We start from the raw sequence: 23,871 nt of genomic DNA, 5'->3' as shown, positions 1-23,871 counted from the left end.
GAGCAGCGTAAAGTTATAATGTCTTTAATTTGTTCGTCCGTAAAAAGGATAACACATGGAGTCTTCCCTAAAGTATGCACAATTGATTTTACGAATGGATGTCCGTCTTTCACTAAGGTCTTTAAATGTCCAAAATGGTCAGCCATGTTACCTACATGTGTCTGTCCATTCTTCAGTTCTGTCTTTAGTTTTCTCGCGTCTTTTTGCGTCTTTGATTTGTTTAACTGAAGAAGAAGCGTACAATTCATCGTATTTAGTCATTAGTCTTTGGGAAATTTGTTTTGGTTTCAGGTCATTATTTGCAAGTTCTTTTATTTCGTCCATGACGTCAGTCGGAGTTCTAACATAGTCAGTTTTGTCTGTCTTGTTATTCACATGAGGGGGATAACGGTATAAAGGATTTCTTTCCATTTACCAGGGACGTATCTGTCATATACGTCCCTGCATTTACAGAGCGTTCTCGTCTCGTTTCGGTTAAGCATTTCGTAATTAAAGTCAGTGTAAATAAAACTATAGTCAAATATGTTTTTAAATTTTTACCTAGAGATGTATATTTGATTGACATTTAATAGACATATTAGTAATAAAACCTCTACAAATGGCTTCTTTCGGTCTTGTTTCGGGAATTGGGTCTGTTTCGGTAAATCTTCTGACCGACTACGAAGACATTTTACGAGTTATCTCCCTTCACATAAAAAGTATTTCATATACAGTGATTTTTCTTCTATTGCGATCTTCAATTGTTACTTTTATTTACATTTTAATTTTTTGGCGAGTTTGAAGTGTTTCGAGGGTTTTTTTGATAGGTATTATGTGAGTTGGGTAAGTTAAAGGTGTATTGGAGTGCTCTGGTTTACTTAAGGTGGCTTGGCGGTAAATATGCAACGTTGCATCGACGAAGAGCTATATATAGCGTTTGGAAATCCCTTTGCATCTGCAGTCCATACGAGTATTTGCTGACTGACCAGTGGTAATCATTTAGATGACACCGTAGATAATCAGTTCGACAAACTTACGTCGGTATTAGAGAAGAGATATATAGATTTATTCAATTTGCATTTTTTGAAATAGCATCGTTACAACACAACGGGCGGGGTTTTCACGATGTGCTAAGTATACATGAGTATGAAAAGTATAACATCAGAGACGTATATATCACATATATACGTCTCTGATAACATGAAGACATAGAAATATTGAAGTTCGTGAGTATTATAAAGCTTTAGGGGAGATCGGATTACACCAAACGTCAGATCAGTTGTCGTCGGAATCGGACATGTAAGACGGCATCATGCTCCAAGTTTGTTTAATTCTTATGTTCTCGAACATTTTCGCTTTGTGCAAGTGTGGACCTGGATTTGTTGACATTGACAGAAGTAAATATGAACAAGGAAAATCACATTTTGAAATGATGGATAGTCACTCGAGAGTACCCAAATATGGACAGTGTTGGAGAGGTGCTATAACGGTGATTGAGAAAGGTTGCAAACAACTGACACATGTCGTACAAAGCAGGTTAGCTTTGTCTTATTTGAACTGTTTTCTTGCGGACCAAGACCGCCCGATATATCCTTGTGATCTGGATCAATCAGTTGCTTCCTGTACTAAATACATGTCTGATGTTGACAGGGGATCTTTCACAACATTTTTTACATACACTCAGAACATCTGTTATTTCCTAGAATCCCAGGTTTGGCACCAGGAAACAGAACAAACAATAACAAGGTTGGCACACAGCTCTGAAGATGTGGCAGATCGTCTAGAAGAAAGTAGTAAAATGCAAGAATCTATGATCAACCAACAAAATTTAACAATACAGAACCAGGAAATAATTTTGGAAAAAGCTGTTAACTTAAGTGACATTATATCAACATCTTCTGAAAGCATGCAAACACTTTATATGGAATTTAAAAAATCTACAATTGAACAAAAGCTTTTGATTAATGACATGTTTGATAAAGTTACAAAATTACAAACTATGGTGCTTGGAGAATTCTCAGGATTTTATTCGATGATATACTACACAGTGTCTGTGATAATATCCTACTTGTTAACTTCAACACAAAGGACTTCCAGTGCTCGTTTTTGGCTGTTTGGTATTCTCACCATTGGGATAATTGCTGAGAGAGCCCTGATTTCAATCTCCAACAGAGCATTGTCCCATTATTTTGACATGTCAAGCATTGATCTTGAGGTAAAATGTTTTGTAGTGAATTTTTAATTTCATCACAGACTTAATGACAATGGTTCATAGGCTAATATTGTCTTCCCTTTTTTTGCAATGGGCCATCCTCATGCTTTTTGACATAGAGCCCTTTGCTCTGCAAGTCCTTGGCAACGAGTTCTGTGACCTTTGGCTTGCCAAATTTGCATGTGAAATTTGTATACAGGATAATGCTTTGGAAGAAAGTTCTATATCCATGAAGAGTCTCTTAATTCATCCAATACAAGCCAATACTACCCATTACAACCCCACATAACTGATACAGACCAAATAGCTGCACAATTGATACCAAACTGTAGATGTTTATCAGGCTCAGAGGTACATGTAACAATGTAAAATATAAAATGTTCTAAGTGACACATATATGTTGTGGTCACACTGTACATTCTCTGTCTTTATACTTCTTTCAAAAAACAAGTTGGTAAATATTAAGGTCTCATAATTTTTTTTGTTAATTGGTAATATTTTCAAGTTCATAGTGGTTGACATTGTAAGTATCTTTTTATATACACTTGGTGACATTCAGTGGCACCAATTAATGGTACAGATCATATCACTTAATGATAACAACACTTCCCTGTGAAATTGTGGTCACCTCTGCCAATACTTATTAAGTCTTAATTGATTTAAAGGTATTGATTGTTGGTGTTTTTTAATTGGTTCAAGAAATAAAAACAGTAGAATATTGATTATGATTGGTTAGCCGAAGGGATACTGCAACGTCCCCTATCCGTAGGCCATCCTTCTGTCGTTTGTCAACTTTTCCATCAATCGTAACAAGTCATGACTGACTGAGTAGATTTCAATCAGATTTGGTCTCAAGCATCCTTGGGGGAAGGGGAAACAATTTTGTAAATATAGTGGGTCTAGGGCCCAATATGGAAAATCTATCAATTTCTTTAATATCTATTTTGTTCTTTAGAAATAGCAGGATATTGTCCAAGTTTGGCCTGAAGAATGCTTTTGTGAAGGGAAATCAGTTTTGTATAAATAGTGGGTCCTGGCCTTGTGGGGCCAGAAGGGCATAGACCAATATGGAAAATCTATCTTTTTCTATAAAATATGTCTTCTTCTTTAGGAACTGCAGTATATTGTCCATATTTCGTCTGAAGCATGCATGGGAGAAGGCAAATCAGTTTCATATAAACAGTGGGTCCTTGCCATTGGTCTGTCCATATTTGTTATGAGTATTTCTAGAGAAGTACTGGATAGATCTTTTTTTTCAAATCTCAATGTAGGTTCCCCCTGGTCCCCAGTTGACTTGATTGATTTTATGACTGATTAAAAAAAAACAAAATGGCTGACAGATGGCCATCGTGTATTTTAACTTTCAAAGTTTGTTATTGCAATTTCTTGAAGACTTCTGAATGGATCTCGCTTCTCAAATTTCAAGTGTAGGTTGCCATTGGACCCTAGTTTTGACGATTTGATTTTGGGACTGATAAAAAACCAAAATGTTGACTATCGTCCATCTTGGATTTTACGAAGTAATCAGGATTGTTATGTTTTTTTCTTGAGAAGTGTTAGATAGATCTCTTTCAAATTTTATATGTAGGTTCCCCTTACATCCTTAGTTATGCCTGTTTTATTCTGAGGCTGATCAGAAAAACAAAATGGCTGCTAGGCAATCATCTTGGATTTGGCATTTAAACATAATTATCGCTGTCTGCAAAGGAATGTTCACATTTTGTATCATAAAGAGCAAAAAAAGAGAATAGAAGAGGGGAAAAGATCCAACTTTTAAAGGACGAATAAAGATCAAATGTGGGTAGGCACTAATATCTCTTAGGGATCTCTGTCATAGCAATAAATTGCATCGTTCTACTAAAATCATTTACAAATTAATTGTATACTTTTCTTTGTTTCCAAATTAACACCAAAACAGCACCATCTTTATAATTCATTATATTTCATTGCTATATTATAACACCTAATACAATTACACATGAAGAAATGGTTTGTGTTTTGAAGGAATTTGTATACAGTAACCAATGGCTGTGTAGGAAAGTGTGTGGGAGTTTCGCTGTGGTCGTCCTGATGATATTTGCATATCGCTACCGTGACCTTGATGCTGCCAATAATGAACTCCTTATGGACATCAAACGCCAAAACTCGGAGCTAAGGCAGTATTTGTTAAACACAACTCTCTCAGGTCAGTTATTGTGATTTCATAGTCTTTTTCTAATAAAAAATATTAAAAACAGTCATATTTTAGTAAAAATGCCCAATACCTTATCCTGACAAAAAATAGGTTTACTTTAATAAAAATAGTAAAAAAGTAGCCATACTCTGTTAGGATATTTTGGCAAATTTTGCCTAGAACATATTTGGAAGATGGAAACTCAATTTTGTATAAACATAGGATATGAGCCCACTGAGAGAAGTTGGGGAAGGTGGCATTAGGAGACCTAAGGTTTTGCACTTCACACAGTATTTTTAACAGTGTGTGTTTTAATTGATTGAAGGGGACTCACTTGTGCTAATGGATTGTTATGCCTCCAAAAGGTTGAGGGGCATGACCATTTAGGGGAAATGAATTATTAGGCCTCCAAAAAGGATGAGGGGTGTGACCATATAGGGGAAATGGATTGTTAGGTCTCGAAAAAGGATGAGGGGTGTGACCATATAGGGGAAATGGATTGTTAGGTCTCCAAAGAAGGATGAGGGGTGTGACCATATAGGGGAACTAAAGTTTTGTACAGGTTTTCATAAAGATAAAGTGACATGGCAATCTGTAATATTTAGTTAAGAGATCTAACTTCACTCACCATTATATCAATTGTGGTTTTTTGGGTACTTTTCAGTCACTAAAAACTTAAGATTTAGAGAAATTATTGCAAAATTTTGACAATAAATGTTTGTTAGTGCTATTTCTTGAAGTACTTAATGGATCTTTCTCAAACTCAAATGTAGATTCCTCTTGGTCCTTAGTTGTGCCCTTTTTATGCTAAGAGCATTTTCAATGCTCTTCAGCATGTTGCTGTCGCCCCTGGCCCTGAGTATCAGTACTTCGTTTTCATTGGTTCATAAATCGAAAGTTTACTCCTACTCCATCTGCCGGACATTACCGTAATCATTGGATTATCGCCCCTACAAGTTGCTGATCCTAGTCATTAAATGAAACAACCTTATCGACATTTTCTTCATTACTTGTACATCAAGAAAACGTTTTGTGTTGTGTATTAATGATAATCAGACATCGAAATTTGTAAATACAGTGATGAAGACTCACGTTTTATGGTGGTAAATTTTGCGAGGCGATGCCAATATGGCGGCTTAACTTTCTTTCCCGCGCGATGCATTGTGGGTGTCATATATCTTTCTTTTTTTTTCTTTTTCGAAAATTTTCATCCCATTTAATACTGTTGAAAACTTTTGAAAATACTGATATATGTAGTTGAAAATAAGAATGAAACTAAAATAAGAATGATTTAGAGTAGCATAAAATTTTGACGGAATTGCTGCTGGACCCTGAAAGAAGACGGCGGCAGAAAGAAGATGGCGGGTATTTGATGCAAGTAAGTATCACTATATATATATATAAGCTGAATTTAAAGTCAATACTTAAACTGAACTAGCAATTGCATTTTTTGCAAAATACTCATTTGAAATGAGCTATCGCATGTATTGAATTTATGCTCGACGGCGACGCTCAAGCTGGGCACTGCCGCCATGGCACTTTTTTCAAAATATTTTCAAGACTTTTCCTTTGAAGCAGTATGCATTTGAAAAATGTTATGTAAGCATTTGTTGCTTCCGTAAAGTATTTCAGTGTTTTGAAATAAATTTGATTTTGAATGATCGTGAGTGGCCCAACAGATCGGAAATTAAACAGAAAAAATATTGTACTGTACTACTTACGCTACCGTGAATAAATCTAGGAATCTATCTGTGTAATATATCGATTTTACTTTAAAATATCGGTCACTGTCCGTGCTATTGTAGATCTAGCTCTTTCAAATTTCTGATCGGAGATAATTTATAAGTACCCCAAGTCCAGGGTATGAAATCGTACGGGAACTCTACAGCTATGCCAATTGAAGTTTATATATATAGTTTTAGCTTAAATTTAGTTTTTGTCTTTCTGACATGATGTCTCGTTGATTCTGTTGAAGAGTGATGCATGTGAACGATTACAATATGAAGATTGGGAATAATGAAGATGTCAATTAACATCTGAATCCCGGAAAGTGTTTTAATGAAGATTAGGATAAACCTAGCAAAGTGTTAGGTCCCATTGGTACAATTCTTATTATGCCTGAACTTTTAATATATGTACTGTATTTGTTCATCTCAGAAATTTCAGTATTATGTCAACTGCGTCAACTTTCAGTTCAACACTTGATTGAGTTTTGTTTCCATGGTGAATGGAATGAAATGGGATAAATAGTCTAACCAATACCCCTCAAGAGCTTATTAAGACATTGCAGTATTATCACATTGGGCCTTATTAAAAGTCAAATTGAAACTTTAAGAAATTCAAGTGACCGGAAGTACAACAATAAGATGTTGATAATCAATGAAATTGATTAATTGAGAGGACATTGTCTGTACAGATAACCAGGCTTTGTAGTGGTTTGTTCAGAACTGTAGTTCTGGTTAAGTAACCATTAATTATGTCCTTTCAGCTATAATGACGTACATTTTTGAAATACCTCTACTGTAGCTAAATGTGGCATTTGTAATAGACATAGCCAAAGTTAATTTTGTGATAGATGTAGCCAAAGTTAATTTTAGGATCAGTTAGGACAGCTACTGTTTGTAACAGGCATGGGTTCAATTACATGATGATGTAATTAATTAAATTACAATTACATTATGAAAATGGCATTGCCACTACAGGTATTTTCAAAATAATTAGATAACCATTACATGACGGTCCAATGTAATTAATTAAATTATACATTACTTTTCAAGTCAAAATGATTTTTTTTGAAATACAAATGTCAAAATAAATTATCATACTGCACAGATTTATCACACCAATTAAATTTTATGATTCAATCTCTGAATGACCATGGTCAAGATATTATCATTTTGCTAGCTGTCCATCGCTTAATAATTTGACAGTCCTGAATGTCAAAGTAATTAATTACAGTATATTTAATATAGACTCCTATTGGGAAGACTATAAGCTTATACAGAAGTGTGTATTTTTTGCACATAATCATAGCAATAATGAAATATAGTTATTTATTTCCCTTACTCTCTTTCAGCAAGTGAATGTCCCTGAAGAAATGAAATCTGGAATGGTAGAAGGTATCTCTATTGACTCTTCTAAGTTGGAATTGGCCATGGTGACCAACAATGGATTTGAGGACCTTATGGTGGAGAAAAACGTCCTTCTTTCCGGCCTCCAATTAGATGTTGAAGATGATTAATCACTTGAGGAGATGCTAACAACCATGTTGCCTTTTAATGTCACAGTACTCTCTAAAGGCGGAAATATATTTACCATCACAAAAGAAACATAAAACAATAAAAAAGGAATCTCAACACCACAAAGACTTCATGTGAACATTGTCTACATGTTTCGACCGCTATGCGGCCGTCATCAGGACAATTTTTTATTTTGAAAAGACATCTAAGGTATACAAATGCGGTACATCAATTATTATGACGTCACAGTTAATGCTACATTACAATGAGTCATTATAGCTACAGAGTTCCATTACATATTCTGAAAAATACCGTACACTCTGTGTACACTTATTGTCCGGTTATGAAGAGTAATCGGTAGTTCATCTTGTACATATGTGGCAATACTACTAAAGCTATCATTCATGGTTGAAGTTTCATTCTCATGTACATATAGATGGTCACTGTATGTGTTCATGTTGGAGCTGCATGCATCATCATCCGTGTCAGATAGGTATAAATCTGCTGCCAATGTGTCTGTATCAATCGGTTCAAGTGGTTTCTTTTCTGGGTGTTTTGTGGCCGGTATTATTCTAAACTTCACATTATCAAAGTTGGTCTGGCCTGTGGATTCAAACGGTGGGGTCCAGTTGACGGGGATTTGGGCTGCTTCCTTAGGTGTCCGGTATTGTACTTGACGTAAGGTGGTATTGTCTATAGGTTCCGTAGGGTGAATGGACTTGATGTGTCTCTTGGCTATATCAATCCTACAATAGGTTTTGAGGCAAATTTGGCATTCATATTTGCTGACAAACAGGCTGTGTTTAAGTTGCATGTGCCGTTTCAGGGCCGCGACTGTACTGACCTTAGTATTGCATTTCATACAATTAATATGTTTAGCAGGTCGGGTTTTATGAGACTTAACAGGTATTACTGTACATGTATCCTTCCGGACGGTTTGTTTAGTCCTGGCCATTACTGAAGGTTAAGGCCTGCTGGTGTTCTTGTTCCTAGTTTCAATATCCAAGCTTCCTCCGTGCGGAGTCTGATGTTCACGTTGTTATGAGTATTGTTTACACCGATTATGCTGACGTCATCGATTGTGTGGTTGTTCGTTGAGAAATGGCGTGAAACCGGTTTCTCGGCATTGGCGTGTTTTATGTCATAAAAATGGCCTCTCATGCGTTCACGTATGGTATTAGATGTTTGTCCTACATACTGGATTCCGCATTGTTTACATTGGATAACATAAACAACGCTGCGGGTTTCACAATCGATGTTGCCTACGATTTTCACTACTTGATTGTTACTATGGCTTTTTATTTCTGTTCTGCTGGTCATATACGGGCATATATATAGCAGTCTCCGCCGCACGGGCCGGTGCCGTTTGTAAGCGGAGTGCGTTTCAGTAAGGTATGCACGAGTAGATCTTTCAGGTTAGTAGTTCTCTGGTAAGATACTATCAAGCGTTTTTGCAGGATACAAGCCGTGTCTGTTGAACTGCTTAAAATACTAACGTGGTTATTTATCATTTTTTGGAACTGTGGGTTGCGGGGGTTATGCTTGATAACAAGAGGGAGAACCGCCCGATCTTGTACAAGATTGGCGGTCCTGAGCAGGGAATCTCTGGGCGTGTTTCTGGCTTCCATAATGCTGTTGGTTAATAGTTTCAAAGGGTAACCTCTGTGTAGAAAATGGGTTTTGAGAATCTCACACTGATTATCGAAATCCACCAAGTCACTGCAGATACGTCTGATTCGCAGTGCCTGGCTTTTGGGGATGGATTTGATCTGATGTTTCGGGTGGCTGGAACTATAATGTAAATACAAGTGGGCATCCGTGGGTTTGGTATATAGGGTAGTGCTAATCCGCCCTAGTGTGTCAAGTTGGACTGTGGTGTCGAGGAAGTTTATCTGGTGTGTGCTGATCTCGTAGGTGAACTTAATGGTCTCGTGAAATTCGTTGATACGACCCATGAAGGATAAAAGTTCCTCGCGTGAGTGCGTCCAGATCATAAAGATATCATCTATGAATCTCCACCATACTAAGGGTGAAAGTGGCTGTAGCTCAAGGAATCGAGTTTCTAACTTACTCATGAAGATAATGGCGTAGTTCACAAAAGAAGAATCAACAAATGGCGGAAACTAAAAAAATGTGGAAAAGATCATTGTATACTGCATTTGTAGTAAATTTGTATACAATCTTCAATTTACTTGAGTAGAAAGATTCACTAGTTATACCAAGTTTGTGTAGAAAGGATCACTGTATACTGAGTTTGTAGTGTACATAGAAAGGTTTACTTATTTGTTTTTTTTCTGAGTTTAGTGTATACGATATATAAAAAAAACTTTTTGTAGAAAAGATCACCGCATACTGAGTTTGTTGTTTACAAATGTGTAGAAAAGATCGCTGTATACAGAGTTTATAGTTTACAATTGTCTAGAAAAATCACTGTATACTGAACATAATACGACTTCTGTTTAAAACCTTCATTTAAACTTAGGCATGTATTTTTTTTATGTATCTTAAAAGTCTACCTACAGCAATTTTGTGTATTCAATCTTGTACTAGGATATCGACATGACAAGATTACATTGCTGATCAAAGCATGGAAAGAATACTGTATCTAAAAACTTAATAAAACAAGATATAAGCATCTGTATCATGTTTTTTTTATTATTATTATTATTTTTCCATAATGTCTGTCCACATGGAATTTGTAAGCACTCTTGTGCGTTCTTATACCACCAAAAGGGTGGGTAAACTGGAATCAGGTTGTCTATCCGTCCATCCATCTGATTGTCTGTCTGTAGACACATCTTGTCTGGACAACTCCAATGAAACTTTTCAGTAATATTCGGGACAATGTGTAGATGTGCATGCACCATTTTCCCTCGAAATATTCATTGCCATGGCAACTGGTCAATATAGACGGGTTTTGCTCGTCGGTCAACTTCTAAACCTGTGGACCAATTTCAACAAAACTTTGCAGGAATGTAGGGGAATGTGCACATGCCGCTGTGCTTCAGAGGATGTTTCTGTGCAAAAGGTCACCATGGGGAGATAGCTAAGGCTGTGGGTGTTGGGGGGGTATTAGTTATCATTTGGATTACAGTTTCAGTTATCCCTGGGCAATGTGCAGAGGATATAGTAATGATTTTGAGGATTGAATGTAGAGGTCACAGTACTTGCATAAGTACTATATGATTACCTTGTAAACGCATTGAGACTAAGACAGTATACCTTAATCAAATTTGGAACATGTATCCCTTATGGGAAGTCGGTTTCTTTAGAACTTCAGGGTCAGATGTCGAAGATCAAGGTCACAGTCAAAAAACGGATAGATGCATGGGGGTGTTCTTTGCATTACCCTCATTTTTCTATCAAATTTCACAACCTAAAAGATATTCACATCTTGCAAATTTCAAGGTTCAAGGTCACTGTTAGTATGTAAAAATTATAATACAAGAGGAATAAAATATCTTGCGACAAGTTTTATAGAACAAAGAATATATAAACATGTCAACAGAATTGTAGAACCAGTAAAATAAGTGTAAAATTGAAACAAAGGCAATATCTACTCGAAGATTCCCTGAAAAAGTACAAGGAGAATAAGACCAGGTGTTCCGAAAGAACAGACATCTTTTATTTTAAGATATGGTGACATATCATGTTTGTTTTAGAAAATTGGCACTCTTATGCAGTCATTTACAGAAAATCTGGAAAATGAAGCTGCCCAATATTTGTATGTAGCATGTTATTTGCATGATGGTCTAACTAATGGTCTTAAACCAATAAGATACGCAGTCTTTAAAGTGATAATATGGTGTCCAAGATCAACATTTCCTACAATGTATCCAAAGAAATGGACAACTTCCCTATCATTGCATCTTGGAGTCTACTTGGGACATGTATTACATAAGTAATACTACTATGCTTGTTATTTCTGATATCTGCTGGTCATTTTATGGGCTGTAATGATTTACTGCTTGCATATAGTTGGTTTCAGTATATAGCAAGCTAATAACAAAGAATTTGTTTTTTTAATGGTCTTAGCATACCAGTACTTTCAGTACTTTGATTATTTTTGAACCGAGTGGAAATCAAATATGGCTGGAACTATCTTGGATTTGACAGATAAAGATTATTCATGCTTTATTCTTAGAGGAATTTTTAAATTTCATAGAAAAAACAGAGCAAAGAAGAAAAAAGAAACTTTGAAAGAAAAAATATAGATCAGACATTGATGGGCTCAAAGATTCCTAGGGGATCACTTGTGAAGAATAACAAGATGGCTCAAAGGTGGCCATCTTGGATTTTTGCAGGGACAGTTTATTATTGTATTTTCATGAGAGGTGCAGGAAAGATCTTCGTTAAGTTTCATATGCAGTTCCCCATGAACCTAGTTGTACCCATTCAATTTTATGATTACTATTTCATTTCATGAAAGGCATTTGATTAATCATTCTTAAATTTCATATGTACATTCCCCTTTGTCTCTTGTTGTGCCATTTAGATTTTGAGACTGATAAGAAAAACAGTGCTGACAAACAGCCATCTTGGATTTTGACATTTGAAGTTTGGTATCTCTATTTCTTGGGGAAAATTGGATAGATGCTTCTCAGATTTTATATGTAGGTTCCCTATTTGCCCTAGTAGTGTCCTTTTGATAAGAGCACTTCCAAACACTTCACAGACACATTTTTACACAGAGAGAGAAAAGAGAAAGAGATAGAGATAGAGAGGGGGCGGAGGGGAAGTAGAGCGAATCAGGAGGACCATATTACATAAAATATACCTCATTACATACAGAATTAATTTATTTTTGATTAAAAGTGGGAAAAGGAAATAAGATAAGAGTAAAGTAATGTCAGGAAAAGGCTTCTAGTATGATCCTATATTTTTCTAAAATGGCTTTATGCATTTTCCAGTTATGCTCAAGTCCTTTTCAATTTACTTTTTTTACTAGAAATGATGTATTTCTGTACACTGAAATGATCCTTAATTACATTAAGGAGAGCATTTATCCATCTGGTCTTATAGACATAATGTTTAATAATAATTAAGATTTCATTATCAACAGCATTATCATTTAGAGAAGATCAAGAAATATGTGATTCAGGTCTCTCTACTTCAGATTCTGTACTTTAAATACACACAAACATTGAACAATTTTTTCGTTTTACATAGAAAACATTACATAAAGGAGTAGTTTTGAAGAGAAAAGTGTTAGTAACTAGAAAATGATGAATATTTCTTACTTAAAACCATTGTAGCTTTGAATTCTTTCTGCTTATAAAAGCATTCTTAGTGATATGGCAGTGAAAGGATATTAATGCTTATGTATTCTTATAAGGAATTTTCATGGATGGTCGGTTGGTGCAGTGGTAAAACACTTGCCTTTCACCTAGCCATCTGGGGTTTTGTTTCCCGGAACGGATGTGAAAGGTAAGGGGTCACCTGCCCGACCATGTTGATTTTCCCCCGTACTCAGGTTACCTCCCACAGTAAGACAGTACTTATATCAGGGCCAACAAGAATGATTAGCATAGTTGAAATAACTTTTTAAAATTTTCATTTTTAATTTAAAGTTTTAAATTTAAATGTAAAAGGATTTTCAACTTTCATTTAAATATGAACAAACAACAGAGGAAAGAGGAGAAAAGAAGGGAAAACATCTAAATGGTGGGCACCAAGATCCCTCTGGCATCTCGTTATTTTTACACATCCAAACTTCTTTCTGCAAAAGCAGCAAATATATTTACTTATACAATAAGTCTGTAGTTTTCATTTATCTTCGGTAGAACATAGATTGATATTGATTGTGTTCTTAGACCATGTGGAAATGAAAGATTGTAATGGACTGTACAAGCTCTAGACAATGAAGAAAAACATTAATCTCTTGAATATATTTGTACAGGTAATTTTGGATTGAAAAATCAAGAACAGTTACCTGGTGAGCAAAACGACATGTTTACAGTCTCGACTTCATTGGCAGTAGCTGCAGATTGTAAGTACTTACACCAGTCTTATCACATCTTACATGGACATTTTTGAATTGTTGCAGATCTTGTTAGATGTCAGTTGAGAAAAGAATATACTTAGCTTTCATTAACTGTAATAACATTTCAAACTAAAATGTCTGTCACTTCCTTAGATACAATGACCTGGAGATATTGTTCGCTTAATATGGATTTCTAGGAAGCATTCTAAAAAACTTTTTTTTCTTAACATTTAAGTTTTTTTCAACTTTAAAATTTTATGAGATGAACATTAAGATTATTGGTTTCAGCTTTTGTCTAATCGTCTGAGACAGCTACAATTTATTCAAATTTCATTGCAAAATTTAAAATAAAATGATTAATGTGATATATCTTTATTTAGCAACACGATGTGAAAGTGATTCAGCTCTTAGTGACTGCAGCACCGATACTTCCTCTATGGAAACTGACCACACCTTTCAGCCAGCATTGAGTGACTTGGACGAGTTGGAGAGTAGAAATTCTTCTTCTGTTTTGTCGTCTGACTTGTCCAGGCTTTCAGAACAGGAGAATGATGTCATAAAACCAACGTCTGACCCATCCCTGAATATCGAAACATGGGCCAAGACAGGTTTCTACAAGCATCCCACACCAAGTATGTTTTACTTGATCAAACTTGTTTGGTTTATTGACATACACCAGTTCTATCTGAATTGCTAGGTGATCAAATGATGGCTAGTTCAAATTGCCCACAATCCATGGCCTGTCATGTGTCGTCTGTCTGTCCTTTAACAATTCTTGTTCAGCATCACTGACGAGTGTGAGAAGGTTGAAACAGCTGTATAATGCAGTTTAATTCATTGTTTGGCTCAAATATATCTTAACTCTAATATTTTGGTGATAGGTTCTTCTGAGGAAGCCCGACAAAATTAGTGGAAAGGAGTTACCTTGACCCTTATTCAAGGTCACAGGGGTCAGATTTGTTATAACCTTAAAACAACTACTTCTGACTAACCATAAGGCGCAGAAATATGGTTCTCAGTTAGTAGGTTCCTAAGATGAAGCCCAATGAACTTAGAGAAAAGAAATGACCTTATTCAAGATCACAGGGGTTGGATTTGTTACCATTTTCAAAATTGTGAATTTCATGGCCTCAGGGTCTTGCATTTCCCAATGGAAAGGAGTAAATTTTACTATATTTTACATAGAAAAAATTGCATTTTTGAACATAGCATTGTTTATTTCCCACTGGAAATAACTTGGTAAGATTTATTAATACATGTATAAGATGAAGGCTTGATGATGTTCATATACTGACACTGGGTTACTATCATCAATGTATTTTTTTTTTTTTCATGACACTTGAAAGCTACTTTCCCTTTAGCCTTTATTTTCAATATTGCTTTTCTCAGGTGACTGTGGAGGCTGCTAGGCCTCTTGATAAGTTTTTGCTTGTCATTTGTTAAATACAAAAAATCAACTCAGGTGACCATTAAGGCCTATGGTCCTCTTGTAGTATAAACGTTTGGTCTTTGACCCCTTGGGCCAGAGGGGTGGGGCCCAATAGAGGAAATGATCTAAAATCCTACTTCTCCTGAAGGAATGGTTGGATTTTGCCCAAATTTTGTTTGAAGCATTTTTATACGCCGCCGGAGGCGGCCGTATATTGGCGTCATCTTCTCCGTCTGTCCGTCATTCCGTAAGTCCATTGCTTGGGAACGCAACTCCTCCAAGATTTTCATGAAACTTGCTCAATGTGCATGAAGGGGCGATTTATCGGTTCATTGATTTTTGTAAGATTTATGCCATTTTTAGCTTTATATCTGTAGCTTGCTCTTAGTGGAGCCTTGTGAATTAGATTTTCACAAAACTTGCTCAATGTCACTAACACAATAATTTGGATAGCATGAAGGGGTGATTTTAGGGTTCATTGATTTTTGTAAGATTCATGCCATTTTATCTTGATCTTAATATTTTGTGGCAGCGTATATTGTGTCCATGGCACTCTTGTTGTGGGAAGAGGAAACAATTTTGTGTATATGGTGGGTTTTAGCACGCTGGAGTGAGATGGGCAGGGTCCAATGGGGAAATAGAGTGAATTCTTTATACTATTAGTCCTCCAGTTAGCATAATTGGATTTTGCCCAAAATTGGTAAGAAGTATTCTTGTGTGAATGAATTTTATATAAATGATTGGTTTTAGCCCCTTGGGTAACAGGGGTGGGGCTTAATAGGGGAAATAAAGCAAATTCTTTAAAATCTTACTCCTTCTATAGGAATGACAGAATTCTGTCTTAATTTGTCTGAAGCACGAGTAGTTTTGCTGACACTCCAAAGGCAGAGGGTTGGGCACAATGGGAAAATAGATACCTGTATGTTATATTTTTTGTACTTGGATATCTAGAATTTCTTTTCCTTTGATGAAGCAATTTCAGCTATGCAAAACTAGGTGAACAATACAGACCCTTTGGGCCAAAAGCACTGAATAAAATTTAAAAAACAGTGAAACCTGTCTAATCCGACACCATGGGGAGGACATTTTTGGTCGGATTAGACAGGGTGTCGGAAAAGTCAGGTATTGTTGTCGACTTCACTTTGTACACAAAAATATATGCTACCGACGGTAGATACGTTAAGCATACAACTAATGTGCATACAAATACGCTCTGGTGTTAAAAATAAAACAAAACAATGAAGTTTTAATTTACTGACGTTTATTTACGCTGAGTTCTTTTTGAGAAACTTTAGGTAATTTCTCAGAGTTTGCAATTAACTGAATCTTTTTTTCCAAAGTTAAATCAGTCCGATGCCTCTGGTGATGGACTACTTGTATCCGTTAAAAAGTCTTTTTTTACACGATTGTGAAGATGTCATGGTAAATTTTTAACGTCCGTAGACAACGATATCAAAATCAAACACTGCAAGAATATAACACTACTTCGACTTTTTAGTTGTTATAGATACATGTATGTGTAAAAAAAACTGACATATACTCACTATGGCACGGTAAACATGTGTACAGTACAATAATCCCCCCTTTGTAACCCCACCACATGTACCGACTATTGCCACGTCAAGCGGAACGGTTGTGTACACATCTGTGGTGCGATGATGACTTACATGTCGGATTTACCAGGCATAATTAACTAATAAAGATAGCCTGCCGTCATAAAAATATGTGTCGGAATTCGGAACTGACAGTGACCGGAAATATCAGTGTTTTAATACATTGACAAATAATGCAATTTCACGGGAATACGGTACAGTGTCGGATTTGACAGGTGTCACTGTATTACACCCCGAGGCTGTTGTGATTGACGTATCTATCTGATTTGTTCTACTGCTCAATCGCCCTGCATACCCCTAGGGTATCCAGCTGAGGATTGAAGGAAACAACAACCCACCCTAATAGGATGAACGGTGTTGGCCCTATACCAGAACTCTCCATGTTTTTGACATGATACATTAAAAGTGATTCAAATTCTAACCAAAATTGTAACCATAATTCTAGTTGTAGCTAACAATTCCGACAACCCCATAAATTTGTTCATGAAAACGTTTCTGATATTATTATTACCTCTATTTCCAGACAATTTTTTCGTATTAACTGTTCAAAGGTCTTGGTTTTGGTTTATTTTGTAGAAAAAGATGATTCTGATCGTGATTCGTCAATAGCAGAATCCACCAGGAGAATACGTGGCAAATCACCGACGCCACAGCAGGTAAGTTCTTGTGCAACAGGTAAATTTCCACACCACGAACATGTTCTCACAAAACAGATAGGCTCTTGCACAGCATAACTTCTCATTAAAAGTAAGTTACCACTTGACTTAACTTCTCACAACAGATAATTTCTCACACAATAACTTATTACACTAGAAATTTCTCATACAGTCGTATTTTCTCATTTTCATTCAGATAGTAAATTTTTGGAATCATAAAATACGTTTCAACTGTATCTGTGGAATCAGCATATGCAACCATTGTTTAGTAATTATAATACACTGTACCAGAACGCAACTCCTCCAAGATTTTCATGAAACTTGCTCAATGTGCATGAAGGGGCGATTTATCGGTTCATTGATTTTTGTAAGATTTATGCCATTTTTAGCTTTATATCTGTAGCTTGCTCTTAGTGGAGCCTTGTGAATTAGATTTTCACAAAACTTGCTCAATGTCACTAACACAATAATTTGGATAGCATGAAGGGGTGATTTTAGGGTTCATTGATTTTTGTAAGATTCATGCCATTTTATCTTGATCTTAATATTTTGTGGCAGCGTATATTGTGTCCATGGCACTCTTGTTGTGGGAAGAGGAAACAATTTTGTGTATATGGTGGGTTTTAGCACGCTGGAGTGAGATGGGCAGGGTCCAATGGGGAAATAGAGTGAATTCTTTATACTATTAGTCCTCCAGTTAGCATAATTGGATTTTGCCCAAAATTGGTAAGAAGTATTCTTGTGTGAATGAATTTTATATAAATGATTGGTTTTAGCCCCTTGGGTAACAGGGGTGGGGCTTAATAGGGGAAATAAAGCAAATTCTTTAAAATCTTACTCCTTCTATAGGAATGACAGAATTCTGTCTTAATTTGTCTGAAGCACGAGTAGTTTTGCTGACACTCCAAAGGCAGAGGGTTGGGCACAATGGGAAAATAGATACCTGTATGTTATATTTTTTGTACTTGGATATCTAGAATTTCTTTTCCTTTGATGAAGCAATTTCAGCTATGCAAAACTAGGTGAACAATACAGACCCTTTGGGCCAAAAGCACTGAATAAAATTTAAAAAACAGTGAAACCTGTCTAATCCGACACCATGGGGAGGACATTTTTGGTCGGATTAGACAGGGTGTCGGAAAAGTCAGGTATTGTTGTCGACTTCACTTTGTACACAAAAATATATGCTACCGACGGTAGATACGTTAAGCATACAACTAATGTGCATACAAATACGCTCTGGTGTTAAAAATAAAACAAAACAATGAAGTTTTAATTTACTGACGTTTATTTACGCTGAGTTCTTTTTGAGAAACTTTAGGTAATTTCTCAGAGTTTGCAATTAACTGAATCTTTTTTTCCAAAGTTAAATCAGTCCGATGCCTCTGGTGATGGACTACTTGTATCCGTTAAAAAGTCTTTTTTTACACGATTGTGAAGATGTCATGGTAAATTTTTAACGTCCGTAGACAACGATATCAAAATCAAACACTGCAAGAATATAACACTACTTCGACTTTTTAGTTGTTATAGATACATGTATGTGTAAAAAAAACTGACATATACTCACTATGGCACGGTAAACATGTGTACAGTACAATAATCCCCCCTTTGTAACCCCACCACATGTACCGACTATTGCCACGTCAAGCGGAACGGTTGTGTACACATCTGTGGTGCGATGATGACTTACATGTCGGATTTACCAGGCATAATTAACTAATAAAGATAGCCTGCCGTCATAAAAATATGTGTCGGAATTCGGAACTGACAGTGACCGGAAATATCAGTGTTTTAATACATTGACAAATAATGCAATTTCACGGGAATACGGTACAGTGTCGGATTTGACAGGTGTCACTGTATTACACCCCGAGGCTGTTGTGATTGACGTATCTATCTGATTTGTTCTACTGCTCAATCGCCCTGCATACCCCTAGGGTATCCAGCTGAGGATTGAAGGAAACAACAACCCACCCTAATAGGATGAACGGTGTTGGCCCTATACCAGAACTCTCCATGTTTTTGACATGATACATTAAAAGTGATTCAAATTCTAACCAAAATTGTAACCATAATTCTAGTTGTAGCTAACAATTCCGACAACCCCATAAATTTGTTCATGAAAACGTTTCTGATATTATTATTACCTCTATTTCCAGACAATTTTTTCGTATTAACTGTTCAAAGGTCTTGGTTTTGGTTTATTTTGTAGAAAAAGATGATTCTGATCGTGATTCGTCAATAGCAGAATCCACCAGGAGAATACGTGGCAAATCACCGACGCCACAGCAGGTAAGTTCTTGTGCAACAGGTAAATTTCCACACCACGAACATGTTCTCACAAAACAGATAGGCTCTTGCACAGCATAACTTCTCATTAAAAGTAAGTTACCACTTGACTTAACTTCTCACAACAGATAATTTCTCACACAATAACTTATTACACTAGAAATTTCTCATACAGTCGTATTTTCTCATTTTCATTCAAATAGTAAATTTTTGGAATCATAAAATACGTTTCAACTGTATCTGTGGAATCAGCATATGCAACCATTGTTTAGTAATTATAATACACTGTACCAGATTCTTGTCAGTTACAATTCCTCGATGTACATCAGAACATGGCACCACATCACTTCTAGTAATCCACTCTACCACAGAGTCTGACCAGTCACCGTCCCTTTATATACATCAGAACATGGCACCACATCACTTCTGGTAATCCACTCTAACACAGTCTGCCCAGTCACCGTCCCTTTATATACATCAGAACATGGCACCACATCACTTCTGGTAATCCACTCTACCACAGAGTCTGACCAGTCACAATCCCTTTATATACATCAGAACATGGCACCACATCACTTCTGATAATCCACTCTACCACAGTCTGACCAGTCACCATCCCTTTATATACATCAGAACATGGCACCACATCACTTCTGGTAATCCACTCTACAACAGTCTGACCAGTCACCATCCCTTTATATACATCAGAACATGGCACCACATCACTTCTGATAATCCACTCTACCACAGTCTGACCAGTCACCATCCCTTTATATACATCAGAACATGGCACCACATCACTTCTGATAATCCACCCTAACACAGTCTGACCAGTCACCATCCCCTATATACATCAGAACATGGCACCACATCACTTCTGGTAATCCACTCTAACACAGTCTGACCAGTCACCATCCCTTTATATACATCAGAACATGGCACCACATCACTTCTGGTAATCCACTCTAACACAGTCTGACCAGTCACCATCCCTTTATATACAACACCACATCACTTCTGATAATCCACTCTAACAGTCTGACCAGTCGCCATCCACTTATATACATCAGAACATGGCACCACATCACTTCTGATAATCCACTCTAACAGTCTGACCAGTCGCCATCCACTTATATACATCAGAACATGGCACCACATCACTTCTGGTAATCTACCCTATCACAGTCTGCCCAGTCACCATCTACTTATATACAACAGAAAATGGCACTACATCACTTCTGGTAATCCACTCTAACACAGTCTGCCCAGTCACCATCCACTCATATACATCAGAACATGGCACCACATCACTTCTGATAATCCACTCTAACACACAGTCTGACCAGTCACAATCCCTTTATATACATCAGAACCTGGCACCACATCACTTCTGGTAATCCACTCTAACACAGTCTGACCAGTCACCATCCACTCATATACATCAGAACATGGCACCACATCACTTCTGATAATCCACTCTAACACACAGTCTGACCAGTCACAATCCCTTTATATACATCAGAACATGGCACCACATCACTTCTGATAATCCACTCTAACACAGTCTGACCAGTCACCATTCCTTTATATACATCAGAACATGGCACCACATCACTTCTGATAAACCACTCACACACAGTCTGACCAGTCACCGTCCCTTTATATACATCAGAACCTGGCACCATATCATTTGTTATAATGGACAGTGCCAGATTTCTCCCAGTTACTATCCACCAGTGAATGATGTTAATTTAAACAGACAAGATGGTTGGTTATACCCAGTAGACTGTTTCATACCTCTACAAAACGTACGACAAAAGTGATATTCCTGTTCTTTTTACCTGTGCAATAGATACAATAGCGTACATGTAACAATAGCCTAGTGTGGTAGTGGTATGAATTATTAATATTCATAACGAAATCGCATTAAGAACCATATATCACTACACATATAGTTGTATTTCTCCTACAGTGCACAGTGCACCATTTACAACAAATACCATGTCAAAGGTTAATGATTTCTTTCACTCTGTTTTATATAATGAGTTCTGTACTAAGCAATACTTGTAGAATATGTGAAATGTGATTTCGCTATTGCCTAGGCAAAATTTCCAAAAAGAGTTCACGTGCTGGAGTTAATTAGAAAATTTACTATGGCCTTTTTTAATACATGGTGCCTTTACATTTTTCCATTACAGAGTACCAGCAATACAATTCATAGATACCCTCTGCGACCCCGCACAAGACGACAGCATGACAATCCTATTACAAGAACTGAGTCACCAAGATCATTTACACATGTAGTCAAACAACTCGAACGAGTTGCATTAAAAAACAGCATGTTGGCTTCTAGGTACACTATTAGTAGGAAAAGTTATATTTCTGGTGCATCAGATTCTGAGTAGCAGTTATATGTGAAGGTGAATGAAGTGCTGTTCCTAAGTACACAGTCCCAAAGTTTTTTTAGCTAATTTGTATGCCAAGTATTTATAGACACATCAATGATCACTAGGTCACATGCAGTACAGGCATGTTTTACTTAAATATATATATACATATGTGTATATATATACATGAAGATGACATGGAGAATGAGTGTGACATCTTCTATTACGACAAGAAAACTACTGAGGTGGACTTCGATCCAACAACTTTTTTCCCTAGTGATGAGGAATTTGCAGGGTTTTAGTGACTGCTTGTATAGTGATCAGGGACTGTGCTAAGTGAAAAGTAAATGATATTAACTGCTTAGTGCTCTATGGATTATTTATCCTAAGTACCATGGTACCTATTACAATAGGATTAACTGCTTAGTGCTCTATGGATTATTTATCGTACCATGGTAGTACCATGGTACCTATTACAATAGGATTAACTGCTTAGTGCTCTATGGATTATTTATTGTAAGTACCATGGTACCTATTACAATAGGATTAACTGCTTAGTGCTCCATGGATTATTTATCCTAAGTACCATGGTACCTATTACAATAGGATTAACTGCTTAGTGCTCTATGGATTATTTATCCTAAGTACCATGGTACCTATTACAATAGGATTAACTGCTTAGTGCTCTATGGATTATTTATTGTAAGTACCATGGTACCTATTACAATAGGATTAACTGCTTAGTGCTCCATGGATTATTTATCCTAAGTACCATGGTACCTATTACAATAGGATTAACTGCTTAGTGCTCTATGGATTATTTATCCTAAGTACCATGGTACCTATTACAATAGGATTAGTTAGTGCTCTATGGATTATTTATCCTAAGTACCATGGTACCTATTACACTATGATTAGTTAGTGCTATTGTACACTTGTGATTTATGATGACAGATGTTATTATTTTTATATAGATGATAATAAAACTCAGCTGTATTGAAACATTCGAAGTTTATTTGATTTGTTTGTTTTTATCTCCAAACTATCATATATGACCGACAACTCTTACATATAACTATGCGAAGGGAGGTAATCCAATGTGGCGGACGCAGAACTCAGGAATGATAACCCCAGGAATGGCATGTTACTGCGTATAGTGCGCATCCTCTTTTTGACCCAACAGTTTTAGCTTAAAAAAGTGTGCATTATATGTGGAAATTTAAGGTATTGCATTTTAACTGTGTGAAATGACTGATATATGGCCATTTTGGATTTGGTATCTGAATGTCATAACTATTTGTCAAAGTGCTGGATGGAGCAAATGCAAGGCTCTTTTGTTTGATAATGCCATTCATTTGTTAACATAACACAACACTGGAAGAAATTGAGAGCAAGATCAAATTAACATAGAAGCTATAATGGTCATATTACGGTGATCACCAAAGTACCCAAGATCTTTTTTCTTTTATTGACAAAAATCAAAACAAATTTGTTGGATGTAATTTGAAGATTTTTGAAAATAATACAGAAGTGATTGTATTACTGCAATACTTCAGACACACTCATCTGAGGCCAACCCACCTCATGCGTTTTGATCCCTTGCTTGGAAGTCTCAGGTCTCAGAACAGCGATTCTTACTTGTGATCTCTATGCATCAGAGGTAGGACATTATCTGGGTTGCAGATCACCTGTTCCTACTGGTTTCTCTAAATGCAGAGATAATTTGCCACAAGTCTGTTTGGGGAAGTCTCGCTGCCTGTTTCTCCTTGAAAGTTCTAGCTTTGCCAACCTTCCTCTCTGCATTTTTGTAATAATGTCTGATTCTATTTGGTCTTTTTTCTTATGGGCTTTACTACAGTTTGTACTCCCATAGAGCTATCAATAAAGATAGTCTTTTCTCATCCTTTG

General features: G+C 36.4%; 1 protein-coding gene across 1 annotated transcript; it reads left to right on the top strand.

Moving 5' to 3' along the window:
- Nucleotides 1-981: 981 nt before the first annotated feature.
- LOC132552588 (uncharacterized) lies at nucleotides 982-22,393 on the top strand. Its single transcript, XM_060216774.1, has 6 exons — nucleotides 982-2,194; nucleotides 4,196-4,376; nucleotides 13,503-13,592; nucleotides 13,967-14,218; nucleotides 17,205-17,284; nucleotides 21,775-22,393. The coding sequence occupies exons 1-6, from the start codon at nucleotides 1,292-1,294 to the stop codon at nucleotides 21,979-21,981; spliced, it is 1,713 nt and encodes a 570-aa protein (XP_060072757.1). The 5' UTR covers nucleotides 982-1,291; the 3' UTR covers nucleotides 21,982-22,393.
- The last annotated feature ends 1,478 nt before the right edge of the window (nucleotides 22,394-23,871 follow it).

This window comes from Ylistrum balloti, unplaced genomic scaffold (assembly GCF_031769215.1).
Source record: "Ylistrum balloti isolate Yb309-2 unplaced genomic scaffold, AGI_CSIRO_Ybal_v1 Utg370260, whole genome shotgun sequence".
Lineage (NCBI taxonomy): Eukaryota > Metazoa > Mollusca > Bivalvia > Pectinida > Pectinidae > Ylistrum > Ylistrum balloti.
The sequence above is the reverse complement of the archived record's forward strand: the minus strand, read 5'-3'. Positions and strand labels throughout refer to the sequence as shown.